We start from the raw sequence: 24,367 nt of genomic DNA on the forward strand, positions 1-24,367 counted from the left end.
GGCAGCCATGGCCAAATGATTGAAATTTCCAGCTACTTTTCTTTTGTTAAAAGCAGCTTCTCCAGTAAAGGAAAATTGATTAATCAGAGAAACTGACAGGATCACAGGAACCTGGTCAATTTCTCTTAACAGCCAGCTCCATGTGTTAAAGACTTTGAAGCAGAAAGACACCCATTATCAATTTCCTACAGAAGCTCTTTACACCAGGAAGAGGGAGTGGGGGTGGAAATTGAGAAAGAGGAGAAAAACATACACAAAGTGGTTAGAGGAGAAAATGAGTAAAAGATTTAAAAATAGCAGTGTTTTAGAAAAGATGGGAAATAATAGCACAAAGGAAACAAAGGCTAAAGTGACTTTCTAGTGTTAAAGGATACATCCTACATCTTTTGTGATGTTATATTTTTGCTAGTTAAAATAGGATGTTTCAGAATCTATTGTGGTTTCCAACCTCAGTTCTGCTTAGCATTATATTAAGAATGGGCCAAGCGCCCAGGAGACAAGAGAAAATTTATAGAATGAAATATAGCAGAAAATGGTAACAATAGGCATACTTTTTAATATTTGGTAAGAATAAAATTAATAACAGATTAGGGATGGGCTGCCCCTACTCCTTGTGTTGAATGAATGAGTAGGATGGCCAACAACGTAAGTGGACATGATATAAAAAGGCTAATTCAGTCTGAGTGCAGAAAGGGAATCACAGTGAATAAAGAAGATACATGGGTGAGAACTAATAAACATGTGGACAAGCAGATAATGAATCCATCACTATTGAGAAAGGAACAGCTAAAGAGAGTGTAGCCCTGGCTTGGTGGGTCGTTCGGTTAGAGCGTTGTCTCCTACAACAGAAGGTTGCAGATTTGATCCCTAGTCGGAACACTTATGGGAGGCAATGATCGATTGATGTTTCTCTCTCTTTTCTCCCCTCTCTCTCTAATATCAATAAACACATCCTCGGGTGAGCATAAAAAAATTAAAGATGCTGTCTCTTACACTGAATATTGTTCATCTTAATCTATGTTCCCAATTTTCACAGAGGAGACCGAAGATAAAAAAGAGACGAGGGGTGGGAGCTGGTGATTGAGGGCAGGTATTTTCATTCATTTTGTTTTGCTCATTTCTGTACCTCATAATTATTAGGTGTTCAAAAATTATTTGTTGAATAAACTGGTTTCTTAGACTTAGGGAGCTAAGTCTAAATAGAGATTGCCTGCCACCAGATTCCCTTTAGAAAGTAATCCACCTGCAGAAGTTCACCCCAGGAAGACCCTAACATCAAATTATTATCATTTGCTTGCCTTCAATTCCAAAGCTTCTTTATCTGATTGCCTAACTTTCAGCCCTTGGTTCTATGTATGGACCCTAGGGTAGCCAATCAAGACTCTGCTCTGATCATGAAGATCTCAAATACAGCAGAAAATAGCAATTTATATGGCATTTTGAGATTTATATTTAACATAATTATTGACTGAACATGAGGGATAAAGAAGAGTCATGCGTCAGAAATGACACTAAATAATCCAATTCAGTGGGAGGCCTGCGATGGGGACAGGCAAAAGGCAGGTAATCAGTACATATAAGAAAAGGAATGGTTATTGGTGGAACTTCTACTGAAGGAAATAAAGGCAGAGAGAAGGTAATAATCATAGAAGTAAAATAAGTGAGTCTGTTAATACCAAAATGTAAATACTGTAACTGCTCCCTCAAGACTGAATAAGCCAACTTACATTAGCTGCCAGGAGAATGCAATGTGCTCAGACTGAGAGGAACTTTTGTTAGAGATGGAGTCATCTTTCCCAGGGACATAGGGAGACAGAATTGGGTTCATGAACAAAAGAATTGGGGTGATAATCAGAAGGAAGGAAGAAATGAATGGTGGGTGTGCAACCACCGGTGTCCACTATGAAAACCTTAGACCTTTTTCACACAAGTAGATATCCAGAAAGACTACCCCCATCCTACCCATTATGCTCTTGACCTTTGTTATTAACTAAGATGCAGAAGTCTATCTTTTTTCTCCATTGAGTTTCATGTTGTGTGATGGGTCCCATTTATCTGCTAAGTCTTGGCCCTGTCATTCTTAGACTGCATATCCTTCTCTGCATCACAGTAACTGTAGCACACCTACATTTTTTAAAAAGTAAAGAAACACAAAAATAGAAAGGTGACAGTAAGGACACCCTTTATTTCCTTTTCAGGCACAAGGTTAGACACTAAAAATACATGAACTCAAATCCCCACAACCTTAAATAATTAGTATTGCTATCTAAGGTAATGTGGCAAAATTCAAACAGCTTGTAAGCAGTGGAGCTGGGATTCAAACCCAGGTGTTCTCAATCCATGGTCTCCACTATTTACATTTAATACCATCTCCTATCCTTAATGATATTGCCATTTAAAAACGTTTATTGAACATTCATGTCACTGTTCTCTGAACTTAAAAAGAAAATTAGACAAATAAGTCCTTCCCCTCCAATAAACTGCAGACACTTTGGACTTAGCAGTAAACTGGTAATAAACATAATACAGAAGCCACCATCTTTTCTGCTAACAAACAAACAAACAAAAAAGGGCAGAAGCCTAAAAGTGTTGTAGGCGCACAAATGCAGTTCATCATATATAACTCAATTCATAATGAAGATGTAAGTGTAAAATTAAAAGGAAACTGAATATAAGTTGAACACTAGGGTTTTTTAAACAAGAAGAATTCACATATGCTCCCTTGAACAACATTAAGTCCAACCAGTTCCCTATAATCCATATTTTTTAATCCCATGGCAGAGACGGAAAAATGTTCCTAATGTGTTATACTTTTATCATGGTTAAAAAAATGTTTTGAGTAGATGCCCTGGCCCAGTGGCTCAGTTGTTAGAGCTTCAACCTGTACACCAAAACGTTATGGGTTCGATTACCGGTGAGGTCATATATATAGGTTTGTGGTTCGATCCCCAATCAGGGAGTGTGCAAGAGGCAACCAATCTGTTTCTCTCTTTCTCTCTCTCCTTTTCTCTCTCTCTAAAACAAAATAAAACAACACTACCACCACCAACAACAAAAAGCATATCCTCAGGTAATAAGAATTTTAATGTTTTTAGGTAGAAATATATGAAAAGCATGCACCTATATATTGTAGGGAATACAAAATCCGGTAAATTCCACTTGGAATTTACAATTTAGTAGGACAAACAAGAAAAAAAATAACAAGACAATCTATGACAAGTGACACATGTAAAAAGAGCTTTGGAGTTTATAAGAAGGAAGTAAGCAATTTCTAGCTAGAATGATGAGGAAAGGCTTTCGGGAAAGAAGGACCTGGATTTGGGGCTAGATTGTGAAAGAGGGCAAGGATTTTCAAAAGTGAATTTAAGCCCTAGCCAGTTTGGCTCAGTGATAGAGCATCGGCTTGTGGACTGAAGAGTCCCAGGTTCGATTCCAGTCAAGGGCCCGTGTTCAGGTTGCGGGCTCGGCGTGCAGGAGGCAGCCGATCAATGATTCTGTCATTATTAATGTTTCTATCTCTCTCTTCTTCTCCCTTCCTCTGAAATCAATAAAAATATATTTTTAAAAAACTAAAATAAAAAGAGAGTGAATGTAAGAAAAAAACAGAATACTGTCTTTGCATAACCGGAACCTGGGTAGAGGAGAGTTTACACCAGGATCATTGAATGATGGGGAGGAAGATAGGACCAAAGGTGGCAAACTGGGGGTCTCTCTCTAGGTAAAGATAGTAGTAACAACCTAGTATTAGCAAGAAGCTAAAACAAAACAAAATAAATGGTCCTTGATCTGGTGAGGGGTTGGACCAATAGGAAGGAATATATGGTTTTATTCTAACTTGATTTTTAAAGCTATCCTATCAAAAGATTACTTACGTTTACCATTCTTATATTCCCTTAAATATGCTTGCTATTAAATTTTTATATTTGCCCTTAATTTAAATAACATTAAAGTTTTTCAAAATATATTTGGTTCATTCCATAAAACATAAGTATTATGTAGTATTCACTTTATTATTTTTCAGATTATAAATTATGACTTCTAAAAACCTCTTTAAGATAATTGTAAAATTCCATGACCATTCTGCCCCAGTTTTTTTAACTAGGGTCAACCAGTATAAGAAACTTGAATAAATGCATGTGGAGCTCAGTAAAGGATTGGCCTGGAAGAAGAGGAAATGCTAGCAGAAATCCTTATAGCATAGAAGAAACTTGGGCCCTTCAGTTTACAGTATTTACCCCCACTGAATCTGCATTTTCTTACTCATCCTGAAACCAAACAAAAAAAAGGAGATTTCATAACAATCTCTCTAAGGAAGTAAATTAAAACATTTTTAGACCTATCAATATCATTTTCATTGTTAGCCTATTTTATGAGTCAGTTTGTAGTTTAAAAAGTCTCTACACAAAATTATACTAGATACACAAACATTATCTCTTTAAAAAATATAATTGTTATTGATTTTAGAGAGGAAGGGAGAGGGAGAGAAATAGAAACATCAATGATAGAGAATCATTGATCAGCTGCCTCCTGCACATCCCCCACTGGGGATAGAGCACAAAACCCAGGCATGTGCCCTGACCAGGAATGGAACAGTAACCTTCTCTGGTTCATAGGTCGATGCTCAACCACTGAGCAACACTGGCCAGGCACAAACATCTTTATAGAGATGACAAATGATGTAGAGTAAAACATTTCATATATACCTTCTTTGGAAATTTAGGTAAATACTGCAAATATCAGTAAGTGTTTAGAAATGTTAAAATTGCCTAACTGTCCATTGCTTTCGTTCAGAACACTCTCTGTTCTTCAATATTAGGAAAATCACTGGCAAGGGCCTTTAGAAACAGTATAAAAGATTTAACCAAAGCTAAGTAAAGAGAGAAAGTGGTGAAGGACTGGATTTGACTTTGCTAACACCTAAACAAAGTAGACCTCTTTTTTCTTAACGACAACAATATCCAGCTATGCAAAAACCAAATTCTAAATTAATTAAGAATAAATTTGCCTAACTGGTTTGGCTCAGTGGATGGAGTGTCGGCCTGCAGACTGAAGGGTCCCAGGTTCGATTCCAGTCAAGGGCATGTGCCTTGGTTGCGGGCACATCCCCAGTAGGGGGTGTGCAGGAGGCAGCTGATCAATGTTTCTCTCTCATCAATTTTCCTGACTCTCTATCCTTCTCCTTTCCTCTCTGTGAAGAATCAATAAAATATATTTAAAAAAAAAAAAGAATAAATTTGAAAAACTCTGTATCTTCATCTATATTAATCTCTTCTTAACTACACTCTTCTCCAAAGGATGACACTTCTGCTAAAGACAGATACTTTCTGCTGAATGATTGCTTTTTCCTCTTATCTCTAGAGGTAGGGCCTCTGGCTTCCTTCCTGAATGGCAGTGGGTGAGGGGGAAAGAAGGGGAGAAGGAGACTAAAAGAGAGAGACCACTTAGGGCAGTAATAATTCCTGTTGGCAGATCAAATGATAATGTTAGGGCAGGGAATAATTTGGGGACAGTTTAATGCTTTAGTAACACTGGTAATTTATTTTTTCAATTTACAGTTAAAAATTGGAAAATATAAATCAAAATAGTGAACTCTATTAAAATATCACTCTGACAATATTATCTCTTGTCTTCTGAGATTCTCCTAAAAATGTTTGAATTTTGTAAATTTGGGTAATTAAATATATGTTGAACATTGAATCTCATAGGAACTTTTGGTTATCTTCAGGGATATTAAGGATTTAATAGTGAGCAGGTACTTTTAAAAGTAAAGGCAGAGTGAATGGAAAAGTGGTCAATACCTAGTGAGACAATTTTCCAAACATTGGTTAAAAACTTTTATATCATGATATCTTTAAAAAAATAAATACCCAACTCTAAACTAAAGAAACAAATGTCCATATTTACTTGGCCCTTCATATATTTCAATTATTTGAAAATTTATTTCCTATTATAAAGTTTATTTTAGGAGAAAGAAAAGCCAGAAAACAAATCATTAATTAACTGTATATTTATAATAAACCACATGAAAACAAGTAACAGTATCTCAAATGGTGTTAGTTACACAAATGAGGCTTGTACTTTTGACCAAACATGAAGACACTTAAAGCCACATAAATTCATTTTAAAAACTACTTTCATCTACACAAGTTGAAGAAAACTTCTGCAGGAAGAAAAAACTTATAAAGTGAAAAAACACTCAACTTTTCACTTTTCAATATCAACTTTTGTTAGGGGAAGAAAAAAGGATGTGGTACATTAAAAAAAAAAACTGGTTCCAATTTTTAAACATCAGGCTCAAGTTTCATAATAACACTAAGATACTAAATGGATTATTTCAACAATATTGTCAGTACTAGATTCAAATACAATACTTAATAATAAATTGTTGATGCTTTATAAATACCTTGCTATCAAAATGGTAAATGGAGTATCACATATTTCAAAGATTTAGTATCCTAAAAATCTTTCCCCAAAGCAAAATTTTAGTGGCAATATAAACACTAAATAAAATATCAATAAATATTTAAGTTAATCAATTAAACTGAAGTTGAAATGTTCAACTTAAAAGCGCATGCAAAATAAATCACTTACTATAAGTTTTAATGTCAATGAAAGCATGGAACAGCACATTATAGGCTTCATGACCAGATCCTGGTTATTGAAAAGCTGATAACCCACTATTATGAATAGAAACTTAAGGAGTTTTCTATATATCTCAACAAATTTTTCATATTTACAAATCAAATTAACCAAGTCATCTTGGATTGATAGCAAAATCATTTAAATATCATTGCCTTTTAAGATCTCTAAGATTAAGAAAATGTAAGAAACGATGCTTTTTTATATAACAATAGACTGGAACATTTTATTGAAACAGTATTTTAACCTTCTCTCCTTTCATACAACACTGAAACAGTATTTTAAATAAAAATGCATACAAGATTTAAAAATAGTATTCTTCTTATAAGTCCTTTAAAAGTACTTATTTGTATGAAAATGTGTGCTCCCAAAAAACATAGAAAAAAAATAAGTGAGAAGATACTTCTTTTAAAACTACCATTGTTTTAAATAGTTTACTTATTAAATGTGGACAGCTATATGTTTACTAAAATAGAATTTAACTGTTTGGGAAAATAGCTAAAGAGCAAATTATTATAATTTAAAGATTAAATATTTAATAGTAAATTATAATATGTTTACATCACAAATTAGGACTAAATATTATTTATCCTCATGTTATCTAACTTCATTATGAAGTATTAGTCTGATAGCATTTTTTCCCTAGCAGCTAGCCACACTGATTATTAGAGAGATGACAGAGAGGAGCAAAAATATATATTTTTTTCAACTAATTCCTTCTATATTTGAATAGTCCTATAAAACATTTTTCTTTTTTCCATATAAGGAATTTTTCCTTTCTAAAATCATCCCAACCACCACCCCTACTTTCTTTACACTGAGTTCTGAGAAGTAAGCTATGGTTCAGAAACCTCAGATGATGCTAAAAGATAACTGATAGAAAAATAAGTACACTGAGAAACTAACATGATGTAGGTAAAAACATCTGTATTATTTTAAAAATCTATTTTGTAAAAAACAAACAAACACTTAACATTTTTTGGTTTCTCAAAAAAACAGCAGTATAGATTTAAAATAAGGTATAGTATTTCAAACCAAATTATTTTAATGCATAAAAAGCATTAATTATGAGGTCGATTTCAATAAATATTTCACATAAACATAAAAGTTTGATAGCTTTTTCATTCTGAGATTCACTTCAGTACTATCTGTAACTAAAAGGGAAGTCACATGACTCACACAATAAAAGAGAAAGAACAGTTTTCTATCCTTTCCTTTCCTTTCTACAGGAAGAAACAAAAGCTTGGTATTAGCTATCCAAGGCCAATGGGTGGGGCCTGCAGGCCAAAAGCTGTAATGGATTGGGGTTCATCTTAAGGGGGGTCCACTTTAGCCTCTGAAAGATCAAAAATGTGAAAACTGCAACCAAGGCTTACAAAAATAAGTATGTAATTGAAGTTAGGTTTTAGAACTAGAAAATTTTACTGGAACATAATTCAGTTTATAAACAATATTGCTGCTTTGGGATGAAATCACCTAACTATGATTTCCTACACAGATACACACACCATCCCCCACTGGTGCACAGATACTTCACAAGCTTCTTGAATAAATAGGAGTATCCAATGTCCAGGGTGATGGGTGGTCCTGAGGTCCTGAACAAGAGCTGTATACTTTTAAAAGATGCTAAGATAAGAACAAAGTGTTTTGTGTTTGTTTAAACCTGGGTTTGTATTTAAACTCTTTACACCACATTGATACAGTTCATAAACTTGTGGTATAATTGATTCAGACAAGTTTTAAGTGTCAGCATAAATGTTGGAAATTAACCACGTCAAAACAAAATACTTTGGAGCTTTTTATAGATCTGATTCAAATGGACTAATTCAATTTACTTAAAAGTAATCACTACATCTTGAAGGTGGAAAATCTCAACCTAAGATATTTCCATTACTAATAGGAGGCTGTTATAATGGCTTATGAAATTACATGTATTTAAATAAAGTTGTATACATCAAACAAGCTGCAATGCAATGAAAAACTAAAAATTGTGAATAATTCAACCCATGTGGAGTCACAATTAAGCGTCAACCTTTTTTTTTTTTTAATAGTCCAGGCTTTTTTTTTTTTTTTTTTAATAGTCCAGGCTTTATTATAAGTATAATATAAAGAGAATTTTTTTTTTTCAGAGCAGAAAGGCAGGATTTACAAGTGGCCCAAGAAAAAGATAAGCGATGAATAGTTCTGACCCCAGCTTCTCAGGCTTGATCAAGTGGGTCTGCAACCTGAGCCAAAGGGCGTAAATTCCTCACCATTCAAATTTCTTCAATGGCATGGGGGAAGAAGCAGTGAAAGGGGCAAACACGCAAATCCAACTGTCCTTAGAGTTACTATGGAACTAAAAGTTTTAATTAGAGAGCTAAAAAAATGAGGTCAGGATGTGACTAAATTTCTGGCTCATAGTTTAATCAATCCTATAAAAGAAGCTTTACTTGCTAAAATTAAAAAAGATTCATTTATGTTTCTAAATATAATAACATGGAACTGTTACTATGTGTCTTTAATATCATTAATCTATTTAGAGGAATTGCTGAAAAGTGCAATTATTTTCTAAGTACTAGTGTTTCCATATTAAGAGCAAAATGATGTATTATTAAAATCAAACCTTGAGTAAAAAATTGGTTGAATTCATTCCAAGTTTTAAAATATATCGATAGTATATTAAACATGTAAGGTGATACAAATGACCAGTGTAATCAGCCTTCTGTTATAAACTAAACTAAGGATAAAAGCAATTCATTTGAATGAAAAACTTTGTTAAAATAATTTAGGCATTATAATATCTGGGAATATATCAGTAATCATCTAGGTAATTACTTACAAAAAAGCTTTAAGGAAAGAAATGGTCATAAACAAACATGGCCAAAGTAAAATTAATTTTAAATTTACATAATCTTTATATAATATAGCACAATAAAATGGAACAAAAATCTTAATGTTATTATCAAATTAAACTTACAAGATTATGAAATAGAGGCCAACTTTAAGATTAACAAAAGTACTAAATCTAAGTGGGTTTTGATTTTTAAAAGTGGACTCAAGGAGCTGGTAAAAATTAAGCATGTTGCTAATAATAAAATGATATGATTCTAGGCATTGCTTGAGATGGTTTCTATGCATGAAATATGAAAAGAATGTATTTTAAGACTGATAAGAAATCATTGTATTTAGCTCAAATTTCAAAAATTAACAATTTTAAAAAATCATAAATGTGTAGGGGTTAAAAAATGAATAGTACACGGGGAAAATGTACCATACCTTGTATGGAAAGAGTGAAAATTGGAAACTTTTTATTAAAAAGTTTACTAGAAGGAACAAAACAGAAAAATATATAGCAACTGGAAAGCAAAACTCTTAAGTCTACCATACAACAGTTCACACTTAATATGTGATCAATGAAAAGCTGAATAGATAAAAAGATAGCACTTTTATATGAAAATAAGCCCTCTTGTTGATTTACACCTCTAAAATTTTTTATACAAAAACTCAGTTAAGATAGAAATTCATTAGATTTCTTGTGGGAAATATAAATATCAATAAAACAAAATCTTCCCTTTAGGTAAGCAGTGACTTTACACTCTACTAGAGACCTGTGCATGAAATTCATGCACTCGAGGGAGGGAGAGGGTCCATCAGCCTGGCCTGTGCCCTCTTGCAGTCCAGGAGCCCTTAGGGGTTGTCCAACTGAAGCCGTCAGTCGGACATTCTTAGCGCTGCCAAGGAGGTGGAAGAGGCTTCCGCCACCACCAATGCACTCGCTAGCCATGAGCCCAACTTCTGGCTGACTGGCGCTCCCCTGGGAGCACAATGACCACCAGGGGGCAGCTCCTGCATTGAGCATCTGCCCCTTGGTGGTCAGTGTGTGACTGGTCGTTCTGCTGTTCGGTCAATTAGCATATTAGCTTTTTATTATATAGGGCTAGAAGCCAGGTGCTCAAATTCGTGCACATGGAAAGGGAATTAATTAGAAGAAATATTTTAGAGGTTCGGGAGGGACTGCAGGAGGGCTCCAGGGCATGTCCAGCCCATCTCTCCCAGTACCAAACTGAGCAATTGGAGCCCTCCTGCAGTCCCTCCCCAGCTGCTGGCCCCAATGGCCCTGATCAGGGCTGAAGAGGGACCACAGGAAGGCTCCAGGGCGTGTCCGGCCCGTCTCACCCGTCACAATAGGGACCAATTGGGGCCGTCTCGCCTAGTCCCGATTGAGGCTGATTGGGGTCAAGGAGGGACTGTGGGAAGGCTCCAGGGCATGTCCAGCCTGACTCACCCAGTCCTGATTGGGGCCAATCGAGGTTGATTGGGGCTGATTGGAGCTGTCTTGCCCAATTCCGATCGAGGCCAATTGGGGCCATCTTGCCCAGTCCCAGTAGAGGCCAATCAGGGCCAGCGGCCAGGGAGGGACCACGGGAGGTTGGCTGCCTGGGGAGGGACTGTGGGAGGGCTCCAGCAGCAAGCTAACCTATAGTTTAGAGCGTCTGCCCCCTGGTGTTCAGTGCACATCATAGCGACTGGTCGAATAATCAAATGAATGATCGGACACTTAGCATATTAGGCTTTTATTATATAGGATGGAAAGTACCAAAAGGATAAATGATTTTAAGATTGAAGATTAGTGAAGTGTGTACTAATAATCTCACTTTCACAAGCACAGACACTACTCATGTCAAGATAATTTCCAAGCAGACATAACTGAAGAGAAACAAACAAAACACATGAAAATAAATGTGAACTATATAAAGGATACTAGATCATAGCCTATATCCAACAAGATGAAGTTAACAGGAACCAGGACAGCCCTAGCCGGTTTGGCTCAGTGGATAGAGCGTTGGCCTGCAAACTGAAAGGTCCCAAGTTCGATTCTGGTCAAGGGCACATGCCCAGGTTTCAGGCTCTGTCTCCAGTGGGGGGCTTGCAGGAGGCAGCCGATCCATGATTCTCTCTCATCATGGATGTTTCTATCTCTCTGAAATCAATAAAAATATTTTTTTTTAAAAAAAAAAAGGAACCAGGACAGTTAACCAGTAATATAACACACCAATAATCATATAGGATAACTGAACCTCTGCTCTTCAAGGATACAAGGGAACTTTCTGTGATTTAATGTTCTATATCATGATTGTGGTGGTGGTTATACAATTTGTCAAATTCATCTAATTGTATACTTAAATTTTGTAAATTTGCCCTAGCTGGATGTTCAGTGGTTAGAGCGTTGGCCCACAGACTGAAGGACCGCAGCTTTGATTCCAGTCAAGGGCACACACCTCAGTTGTAGGTAAGAGGCCACCAACCAATGTGTCTCTCTCACAACAATGTTTCTCTCCCTCTCCCTTCCGCTCTCTCTGAAAACAAAAAAAATCAGTGGAAAAAGTATCCTCAGGTAAGGATAAAAAAAAAAAAAAATTTGAATTTTATTCTATGTTATTATAAGTCAATAAATCTGACAAGGCAAAAATTAAAATAAATGACATGGGCTCACTATCTTAAAAATTCTGACAATGATTTACATTATGAAGGGACTAATAAAAATATAGTGCTCAAAATAAAGATTAAAACTAAAACCTGGGATTGTTACAGTTTTAAAATCATTTTTATGCATATTACATCAATTGATACTTACCTATCACTCAAAAATAGTGAGGAAAAATACTGAATTTCAGTGACTGGCCAACTCACTGAAACACTCCATACCCCAAGGAAGTAACTAGCCAATAGTGAGGAACCAACCAAGTGGCAGAGCCAAATCCAAACCTTAATCTCCAATGTTTTCTCTGTCACTCTACCACACTATTTCAACTTTGTAATATCTATGTACAACAAACACTGTTGTGCCTTTACTATCTTCCAAGCTCTGTGTTTGTTAAAGGTTTTACATTGTAATACCATTTAATCCTCATAACAACCCTCTACAAGGTAGATATGTATTTGTCCCTTCATTTATAGGACACTGCAATACTGAGAAAGTAATTTAAAATAACTTACTTCTCCATCACACATACTACTAGGATTTGAATACTGATCTATTTGACCAGATTATATTCCTTTATATAGTATCTCACAAGGGTTAAATAATTATTATTACAGCAATGGATATTAACTTATCACAGCAGGTTCATTTAAAACAATATATTTTCCTTAACTTATACTGAAGAATGTAGGAACAGGATATACAAAGGTAAAATCTCATGTACAACAATTAAAAATATCTGCATAACAAAAATATTTCTAAGCCTCATTTTATATCCTGATACTTAAATAATATTACATACCACAACATTACAATAAAAAGCTTTGTAGTTCACTGCAATAGAAATTAAGCTATTAATATTATCTAATTTACCCTATTTTAAAGAGAGCACATAAAAGAAGATACCAATTTAATTTTCCACCATGAATATATACCATTGAATATAACTTAACCATGATTTTATTGTGGCAAAGACTAGTTTCCAATTTAGTTTATTTATTCAACACATACTTGCTAGGCAGTTTATGTAACAACTCTACCCTTCACAGCAACCTGAAAAGTTAGGTATGATTATCTTCCAATTTGGTGCTGGATACAAGGTAAAATTAAAAGGAACATAAAATCTTTGTAATATGGACATTTGTATCCTCCATAAAGATCAAACTACAGGTCAGAAATACAGAAATAGTGATGTATCAAATTGCAATGTAACACTTGTTACTTATTGGACAAAACACTCATTAAAAGATCATTTCTAAATGTACCCCACTAATCTGCAATGTATTTGCTTTAATATGTTACTGTTAGCAACTTGTCTGATATTAGATGCTATAATAAAATTATTTTTGAGAAGAAGAAAAATAATTTAAGTTTCTCATGAACTATATATGTTATAATGACATAACCTATACCAACTATATATTGAACAACTGAACTTCTTCTTATGTAAAATTTATTGAGAAATAGCTCAGGGTATTTCATATTTAATTGTAAATCAAGTCTATAGAATATCATATCTAAAGTAATACATTTCCAGTTTAATTAATTAGAAATATCACTTCAATTGTTTAGGTTATACTTGGCACAAAAATAAACCCATAAGATAACAAATTTTAAACTAGTAACTAATCATTGCATCAAAATAAGTACTCAGGCCATAGCCAGTTTTGCTTGGTGGATAGAGCAAGGGTCCCAGGTTTGATTCCAGTCAAGGACACATGCCTGGGTTGTGGGCTCGATCCCCAGTGGGGGGCATGCAGAAGGCAGCTGATCAATGATTCTCTCTCTTCCGTGATGTTTCTCTTTCCCTCTCCCTTCCTCTCTGAAATCAATAAAAATATATTTTTTTAAAAACCCACAAAACTACTCAGTTAAGATATACAAAACTGTTGCCCTGGCCTGTTTCTGCTCAGTGGTTAGAGTGTGAGCCGGCAGACTGAAGGGTCTCCGGTTGGATTCCTGGTCAAAACTATCCTCTACATTTACATAATTTCTGAACAGGAAGAACCCAACCAAATTCAAATAATAAGGGTTCAATTCCTGCTCCAAAGTAACAAAGTACATACTTTCTAATCCTCCATGTTGAGTGTAGGTAACAAGGTTTTTAACTTCCTCTGAAACCCGAGAACTCTGAGACGAGTTATAGGTAAGTTAAAGATGTTATTCTGAATTGTCTTCATTTATTGTGAATGATCTTTAAAAAAAGAAGATGCACAAATAAAAAAAGAGGAAAATATTTAGAGTTACATCAATAATCTTTATAAAGGGGAGGAGAGACTATGTCTTAAATATGTACCCAATTCACATTTCAGGTTAAAATTGAGTGAGAATAAGAACATCATTTTAGCCTATATAGTAAAACCCTAATATGCAAATCAAGCGAACTGCAGAACGACTGGTCACTATGACATGCACTGACCACCAGGGGGCAGACGATCAACGCAGGAGCTGCCCCCTGATGGTCAATGTGCTCCTACAGGTGGAGCGCTGCTCGCCAAGAAGCCAGGATCATGGCTGGAGAGTGCAGAGGTGGTGGCAAGAGCCTCTCCTGCCTCTGTGTCACTGTTAACGACACCTGGGGGGATGTCCACGAGAGGGCGCAAGCCGGGCTGAGGCCCTCCCCCACCCCAAGTGCACAAATGTTGTGTATGGGTCTCTAGTAAGTATATAAAAGGAGTCTTAAAATAGATCAGCATTTGAAAATCAGAAGGGAAGTATCCAATATCTTTCATAAAACTTTGATTTAAGTGCTTTTAAATGTGATTACATTAAGGGCATTTCATTTGGGATTCTTCCAAATTGGTCAACTGGGCAAATCAAGAAAATTTGATAGGCTGAGGAACTATTTTCAAAGTATTAAAATCTATAACTTTCTAAGAAATGAGCTACAATTATCATATGTTCACGTTTTAAAATTTCTAAGATTTCTCTGTCTAAATAAACTTTTTGAAATTAAAATAATCAACAGTCCTGAGAATAATAATAATTACATCTCTTCTGCATGCGAAAAATGTTTTCATGCCTAACTATGACAAAAATATAGTAGATAAAATGCTATGAAAAGCCCTTAAGCATGAACATATTGGAGTAAATCTGTTTTCACAAGTTGTGTAATTAATTAATATTGAAAACATTTACAATACGTACTTTATGATACATCAACTGAATTGTGTATAATACTTGAAATTTTCATATATATAAATTAGTCATGTCCACCCTGGGTGGGTAGCTCAGTTGTTTAGAGGATTGTCCCCATATACAAAGGTTGTGGGCTCCATCCCAGGTACAGGCACATATAAGAATCAACAAATGAACACATAAATAAGTAGAACAACAAATTGATGTTTCTCTCTCTCTCTCAAATAAAATAAACATTTAAAATAATAGCGGCCAGAGCTCCAGTGGCGCAATCAGTTAGTGCGCGGTACTTATAAAATAATAAATTAGTCATCTGCAAATGTTTTCAAATCTTATACTATTAATAAAATACTTTAAATTTACGTTACAATAATTTTTCTTATTTATTCTATTTCCATTAGTCTTTGAGATGTTTTCTAAGCAAAGAAATAAAAGGAACATAAAAATCTTTCTAATATGGACATTTGTATCCTCCATAAAGATTAAACTACAGGTCAGAAATACAGAGCATAGGAAGGAAACATCAATACTACAAAGGTAAATGAAGAACTCAAAACCAAATTATTAAAAAATACTTAAGCCTACAGAGTAATACTAGCTAAATTGCTATCATCTTGAATTTCTCTGTCTTTGAAAAAAATTCTTACATAAATTGTGAAAAAAAGAAATAATTTATGTCAAAAAATCTTTGTGCCATATTTGATGGCCAAGAATTTCAAATACAATCCAATAAGTGAAGAAATATTATTATGCAAATAAGCTTAAGAGAGGGCAATAAGGAGAATGGATTCTATTTTTCCCCTAAACAAAATAAATTTCAAATGATCATTTTATCTTATTAGAAGAGAAAATGACTGGACATAAATGTCAAAATATATGTAAGGAAAACTTACAGAATAGCAAATATCAACTGGTAGTTATTGGGGAATATTGCTCTTCTCCAAAAAAGACCTAATATTTAATTACCATGCAATTCATCTAAAGTACCATCATTATTTAAGCCTATTAAAAGCTTATAATATTTCAAGAAGTTGCCAGAGACCTTTCCAGATCATTTAAACATGTCAGCCCACAATCTAACTGTGGATGCACATTTAAAAATTTATTAACAATAAACTGATAGGAGTATTAATTATTAGCACTTAAGAAATGGTCATATTCTAATTGATGAAATCACCTTAGCATGAACCTAGGCTACAAATCTGTATTAACCATGTACACCCTTCCTTCAATTGAGAGACGAATCTGTTTCCCATTGGATTTTTAAGTAAGATATTCCTACAAATTAATCATACTGACAAATTAAACCATCAAAATTGTCAAATATTAAAATTTTAAGGAACACCTCAAACTGTGTGCTGCCAAAATTCACAAATATATTTACACAGTATTGTTAAGTTTGTAAAAAATAAAATATTCCTTATTGAATGCCACCAATGTTTCAGTATTATGTGTCAAAATACATTTGAATTTATTAATAGTCCACAAATATAGGATGATTTAAATCACAAGTTAACATTAGAAATTAAGATGAATCTGTCATTTTAAACCACCAGTGGTTGCACACCGTCTCCAGACAGCAGAATTTCACTGCCTATATCAAATAATCTAAAGATAGATGAAGTACAATACCTCAGTCATGTGTTTCTTTTGGAGGACCTGGTAACATTAGAGAACTAGAAGTTTGATAGTATTACTACCAAAAAATTTTAAGTAGATTTATGTAACAATGAACAAATATATATATATATGTGTGTGTATATATATATATATATATATATACACATACATACACATATATATATATATATATAAATGTGTTGTTAATTTCCTAGCAACTTAATTGTTTTTGATGTGCAGTTCTTTGCAGTCAATATTTTCAAAAGAAAAAAAATATATCCTGGTGACTTAGCATGAATTTTAAAATATTATTTTAAAGTAAATAAAATAATTTATTTTTATTTCCCCACGTATATAGTATTAAAAACGTTTTCAAATTTTTTTTAAAATCCAAAACCACATACACTTCTGAACACTCAAAAAACACTCATGTCATATATTTAAAATAATGAGTAGATCTCAGTCCAGGAAAACATTTCAAAATTCCCAAAATACCCATGCCTTTTCTTTCATAACAAAAGAATATAGAGACATAATGGGGGAGGGAATCTAATTTATAATTATACATAAAACCTAGTACGCTTTCAAAATGCTCAGACAGTAAAATTGGCAGCATAAATAATTTAAAAGATTTAAAAGATATTTATAAAATTGTCCTGAATTGCAACCTGATTGTATAAGCAAAAGCAATGTTCACATGATGCTACACATATCATTTATGACCATCAAATTGTTACTTATAGTTGCTTGGCTAAAATCAGTAGGATTCCTGCCTTCTTCCAAACAATTATTCATATAATTTATATGTAATATACATTAAGTCACAATATAAGACAGAAACTCAGGTATCAAAGTGAAGATGCAAAAAAATAAGGTGATTGATACCCAAGTAATTTTTCCTAGATATATTTTTAGCATAAAAAATTCCCTAAAATATCACTTTCTAATTTTAAAGTTAAAGATTACCACTGCCTGGCTTTTAACATCACAAAAAACACTAATACTTAAGTTTTATTGACTTTTTACATACTTCTTCCTAAGAATGTATCTAGATATATTCTTCTGAAGAATACAAATACATATATTTAAAGAGCATTTTTATCACATGTCATTTTAATATTGTTCTTTAGTAAACACATAATGTGTAACAGAAGATTAAAGCAAGTCTTTAATAATCAATTACTGTACACTGGAAATGGTTTGCTCTCTATAAAACTTTTTCAGCAATATAACATTTCTAAATTTAGTGGCTATAGGAATGTTTATCAATATATAACCATTAAACAGCTTAAATTTGGATGTCTTGTGGTTCTAAATATTTAATTAATAAGATGTCTAATATTTGAATATACTAAAGGTAAACACAGAAAACCAAATTATAACAAGGTGTGATCAAAGAAGAAAAGGGCTATTTTTTTCATTCATCTATAAAACAAATTTATGAGATCGTAAAGAACAATTTAACAACCTAAAGAAGGTTCAAAGGGGGGAAAGCCAGGGCCTGACAGAACTAGATCTGTCAGTGATTTCAGTCACTCTGCAGAAAATGTGGTTTCATTGTGCAACATAAAGTAGGAGGCATAAAATTCAGTAGCCTGTCTGTGCACTTCTATTTATGTATTTAAACCCTGTTTCAATTCACAGATTATGCTGATCCTTCCACATATAAACAGCCAATAATGATGGCCAGGCCTTTAGGAAAGGAAAACACACACCACACTGCAAGGTCAGGAAGCTACCAAGCACTACAGGACAACAGATCAAAACAGAATGGTTTCATGTGTTTCTATTGTTTATATACTTAATTTGGAGATGATATTCCATAGGGAGAAAGGCGGCTGTAAATATTACCAGGAACATGCAACATAGTATCAAATAAGATATAGACTTTTCATGCAAACAGACTATTTCCTGCATCTACTGTCAGTCAACCTGTAGTATATTGATAGCCATTCATTGAATTCTTTTTAACTTAGATGTCAAGACAAAGTAAACCTCTTCACTCTTAAATCCCTTTACGCCTATCTAAGAATTACAGTTCTTTAACTTCCTTTAATGAAATGATCAAACTTGCAAACTGTAAATTATCTTTTTTACTATAAGGAGATTAAGTAATAGAGATGAGTGGATTGAAAGGGGATGAGGTATTAATTTGTTTCTGCGTAAAAAATTTAAAATGAGAAGCAATAACATTCTGCTTGGTATTAAGCATCTTAAAAAATTACAACACACTATAAGGAATGGTGGAAATTTACCCTGAAGTAGCAGACTAGCACATTTTAAACATACAAGCTAGAGCCGCCTCTGGCCACATGTTTTTTTAGTTCAGTCTCTTAAAGAGACAGTATCCTTGGACATAAGCCCTACATGAAGCACATTTCTAAAATGTTTGATTACTAAGCATCAACTCTTATATTTCTGCAAATCCATACTAGGCTTAGTGTTCTACTTTATTTTAGTGTAAAAACAAATTATTTTAACTTACATGTATAAATGTCTACCGGACAGGCAGAGATGAACAGGAAAACCTATTGACTAGAGATGTCTAAAATACAGGGACCTACAGTCTTCCACAGCAAACTATTGTGTCGTGTGTTTTTAAAACTTAAAACGGCCGCCGTTTCTTCATTCATTTACCTACTCATTTACTAGGCGTAGCCGACAGAGTACATTGTAACGGATAACACCGGAAGCTACACCACTGCAATTTCACTGTCGAATGAAGAGAGGGAACTTGCTATTAAAGTCAACAAGCACCCAAGCAGTAAAATTTCATAGATTTCATTTTCTGTTTAGGAAAAATACTCAGGAAGAGAGCCGTACATATACCCTAAAAACTGTATTAACTTGTGACTAGAAGGAAGATTTTTGTCTTTCAATACACCCAAGGGCACATTATTGTACAGCCACTGACAAAACTACTTTATCAACTCCACGTGGAAAAAGGTGAAGGGCGGCGGGGGAGGGGGGGGGGTTGGCTTACTTGGTGTACGAATACATCGACTGGAATATCCAAGGGTCTTCCCTCTCGGTTTACCATGGAGATGAATCCAAATCCCATTCGCACATTGAACCACTTACAGTGGCCAGTTCCGTGCAAAACCTGGGATTCCTCCTCTGCCTGCTGCGGCAGCTTCCCGGGCTCTTCTCCGCCACCTTTGCTTGCCCCGCCTGAGTAGAACAGGACAAAAAAGTCAGTTAGTCTGTATTGCCATACAGCTCATTGAAAGAGAGGGCGGGGGTGGGTGGGGGGGGGGGGACTGGTTAGGGGCAGGGAGGGGAAGAAGGAAATAAGAAAACGCGATTAAATGGCTGATTCCTACTTAACTTCTATAGAAAATATTTAAAATGAAAATAGTTAAAAAGGGAAGCGGGGGAGGGGAAGCCACACTGTTCTATCGATCACATCCACTTGCACGGTTCTGTACAGACGTGTCCTTTTTCATTTAACTCCATTTTTTTTAGGCACACATTACAGTACAGCATGAGATACTTTACTTGCATATTGCTGATTTAACACTGATCCCATTCACAAAGAGAAATTTTCAGCGAAACTCTTCTCTCGGGCGGGCACCAGGAGGAAAGAGAAATCGCGAAGATGGTTAGAACTAGTTTAAATGCACATGCGGCGGCAGCGAATCCGGGGTTATCTGCAATGTGCATTCCCCTCCCCCCATAACTTTCAATTAAAGTTGGGGTGGGATGGGGGAGGGGGCAGGTGTATAAAAGTTTTCTTGGGCTCACTAACTGAAACTGCGCTTAATCACACTCAAACAATTCAAACAATAGCCCACTGAAAGCTTTTCAAGTTGTGAATCAGTGTGGGCGGTACAAAACATTTTTGGAGATCTGTAACAATAGGTTGCAGAAAGCCCCCTTGCGCGATGGAGGGTGGGGGAAATGCCCAGTATTGGGGTATAACCAGGAAGGGGGGGACGGGCAAAGAAGGGTGGGAGAGGGGGAGGGGGAGAGAAAGGAAGAGAGAAAATCACAGTAAAACAATAGAAAAGAAAATTAACCTTCGGCCATGTTGCCCCACGGGCCCTCTGCTCCAAACTCGTGAGATGAAAACTTTCCCTTTGCAACGGAGTGATCTTCTGCATCAATCTAACATCTTGATTTTGTGCGATCACAAATTTAGCTCGCATGGTCTAATGTGCTTTCCCTCTTTTGATTTTTTTCTCTTCTCTCTCCAGTTTCTGGCCCCCTGAGCACACGTGACTTTGTCAATTACATGCTTTCTTGCTACTAATTTCACCTCGGATCCTTAAGGGGCTGGCAAGAGGAAGAGATAACCAATCGCCATTTCATCTATGCTGACATCAAAATAATTTATGAATGAACACGAAAAACTCAAACACGTTACCTTAGAGGCAATTTGGGACGCTTCTTTACGATAAAACAGAATGCTGATTTCGTGCTTTTATTTAAACATAATGGAGGTTCCTTGTGAATCGTTAAGAAAAACAGCACAGTCATATATGTGCACACGCGTGCCTTACACATAAGCCTGTCCAAATAATCTCATTTAGGGGGGAAAGAGCCATTTAAATAAAGCAACCGAGGTTACGCTTTTTTCCCCCTTAAGAATTCAGCAGCTCGACAGCAGCAAAAACGGCTTTGGACACAAATCTCCTATTTAATTCAGTTCTTAGAGAATATATAATTTACAAAATATCTAATTAAACCTAATTACATCCCCATGAAAGTTCAGATGATAATATACACCTACAACAAAAGCACACGATTACCTGAATGTGCCCTGAAATCTTTCAAAATTAAAATAAAATCCTACTGGAAAAATCGCTATCACCTTCATGTAGTCAAATTGTGTTTACGTTTATCAATTCGCAACATTTTGGAGGGGGTTGGTAAGAAACTGTACTTCACAGGTTTCTCCGCCATTTCTTTCCGGGGGGAGGAGATGTGATTAATGACTTCCTAAATAACAGCCCAGTTTTCCAGCTTAACATCGAGTGAACCTCAATCACTGGCGATTGTTCCCCAAGAGCAAGACGAGGTAGGGCAGGGAGGGGGAGGGGTGCGCCAGGCAGGGAGGTGAAGGGGGCGGCCAGTAGAGGCGGCTGCAGAGCTAGAGAAAGAGGTGGGGGAGAGAAAATCGGGCGCTGGTGGGGGGAAGGGTAAAGAAAGAGAGGCAAGTGGGAGACAAAAAGGTAAATTCATAGAATATTGACTGGACCGTGACATTTTACCAGTGGATAGAAGAGTCGAATAAATGAAAATTTAATAACGGATTAGGCTCCTACCCCGTTTCGCCCGCCCCAGTTTCAAAATGCTTTCCCTTTACCTTTCAAATCGGTTCAAATGATTGCAGATTACTAGATACTGACACCAATATTACCGCCCTCATGGAACACTACAATAAATATTATAGATCAAATAGAAATGACTTATTTCCTTTAAAATATAAAGCATCACCCGTTTTTCAAACATTTAAACGCACCACTACTCTTTCCCCCTCCCCACCCCCCATTTTCTTAAACAAGCAGTTTACAGAGAAACTGTACAGATACCACTTCCCTTAGGCAACGCTACCGAGTTGACCCTCCCCCACCAAACCCGCAATCCCCCCGGGTGTCTCCAAACATGTCCACACTGCTAACTCTTAACACTCCTAACCAACACTGTTTCACACAAACTGAAATGCAGGGAGCCTGAATCCAAGACCTTCTGAAAAATCCACATATGGCATCTATGCACACCTCCTCCTCCTACTGAACAAGTAAATATAAATGTATACTAATTGGTTCAGATCTGAAATAAGTGGAGATATATATATGCTATTTTAGGCAGTCTAATGTTTTACCATTAGGCTTCAATAAAGACAGATGAATTTGTAAAGACTTTTTGTCTGTTTATTTTGTTGTTTCCCATGAAAGGGGGTACAAACCTTGGTAGGGAGGAAAGAAAAAGCGTGAAAATCCAAATGATTTGGAAGGAGTAACAAAAGCTCAAAGCTCTCAAAAAATTATTTGTTAACAAAACATTTACTAGGCATTATTTTTAATAAAAAAGCAACTGACCTATAATGAAGTAACTTTAACAAGGGCATTCATTCGAGGTTAAACATTTCACATAATACAAAATAGAAAATACTAAACTAAGTTATGTGCCTTTTAAAAATATTTTAAATGACAGATTTACTTTAAAATATCAACATCTGGGTAACAGAAAAATAATCTGGAAAAGTATGCATGTAACTTGAGGGGGAAAGCTATTATTCATGTAAACCCAATTGTCATAAAATTCACAAGCCAGTACAGTTTAGCTGTCACTGACATACATTTATAGTACATGATATTTTATCTGTAAGTTTGTCTTAATTAGAAAAGTTTAATAAAATCCAAAACTATAGGTGGATTCTGAATCCTTGTTTATTGTTAAATTTGATGAAATTCAAACCTACCGATACATAGCTTAAAAGTGTGAAATACCATAACTGAACCACACAGTATGATATGAGATTCAGTCTTGCCTGATTGGGGGCCTCCAGTATTAGTGGAATTAAGGTAGGGTTCACTGGACTGGTCACTGGTGTCAGAGGTTATCGACTCATTCATTTCCTGAGAGGGACATCAGCCTTTCAAGTTGTGTGGAAGGCTTTTTCCAACTGGGAACTCTGAGAAATCCTCTAATGTTCATTCACAAAGAATTTAAGGCAACTGCATTTACATACCTGGGGGTTGGGTAAAAGGGGGAGAGAAGAGAAGAGGAGAAGGAGGGAAGGAAATTTGGGAGAAAAGTGAACAGAGACACTAAGAAAATACCACCATTTCAGGGATATGGCACTATCTTTTACATAGATTGGTCTTTCCTTTCCCCCACCCTTGTCTTTTGAGCCTAAGATCCTTTTATAAAACTGAACATAATCTCTTTAAGCTCAGAGAAAGCGTCTTTCACATAAAATTGTCCTATGAATCTCCTAGAATGCTTTCCAATTTGTCACCTTCCTGAAGTCTTCTGGTTTTAATTTTTTTCTCATTTCCTACTTGATTTTAGTGCCAGAAAGACCTGTGCTTGACTCAAAACGCATGTTTTATACTTGTGAAAGCCAAATGTTTCCGTAAGTTGATTTATCATAGTTCTTCCAAAATATCTTTAAAATGAGTTCAAATAGCTACATAGATTTTTAACGCACTGGGGGTAAAAATCAAGTAAATAATCTATCATGTGCCCATTGGGTACCACAATCTAAGGCTTCTACATTTAAAAAGCAAAGTACACATGTTCTTGGCCGGTTTTTCGTTTAGTTTTGTTTTTAATTCCAACAGTGCAATGCAAGGAGCCAAAGAGGTGCCACAGCCCACCGTCGTTGTTTTCCCATAAGCAACCAGTAACCTTTATCAGAGCAGAAACAATGCTTAGGTTCTTAAAACTAAGAGGTGGGGCTGTAACACTGCCGTGAGCGACTCCACCGGGGCTCTTCTCCCGGCAAATGAGCTGGGGTCTGCAGCCCCAGTGCTGCGTTCCCAGCTCAGTAATTTC

The 24,367-nt window shown here is 35.4% G+C and overlaps 1 protein-coding gene across 1 annotated transcript in view; it reads right to left on the reverse strand.

Moving 5' to 3' along the window:
* Positions 1–21,766, reverse strand: part of LIN28B (lin-28 homolog B) — a 73,619-nt gene extending 51,853 nt beyond the window's left edge. Inside the window, exons 1-2 of the mRNA XM_059699760.1 lie at positions 21,747–21,766; positions 19,845–20,064 (exon numbers count right to left, since the gene is read on the reverse strand). Coding sequence (XP_059555743.1) covers positions 19,845–20,064; positions 21,747–21,766 — 240 coding nt within the window. The remainder of the gene's footprint in view (positions 1–19,844; positions 20,065–21,746) is intronic.
* Positions 21,767–24,367: the final 2,601 nt, after the last annotated feature.

This window comes from Myotis daubentonii, chromosome 6 (genome assembly GCF_963259705.1).
Source record: "Myotis daubentonii chromosome 6, mMyoDau2.1, whole genome shotgun sequence".
Lineage (NCBI taxonomy): Eukaryota > Metazoa > Chordata > Mammalia > Chiroptera > Vespertilionidae > Myotis > Myotis daubentonii.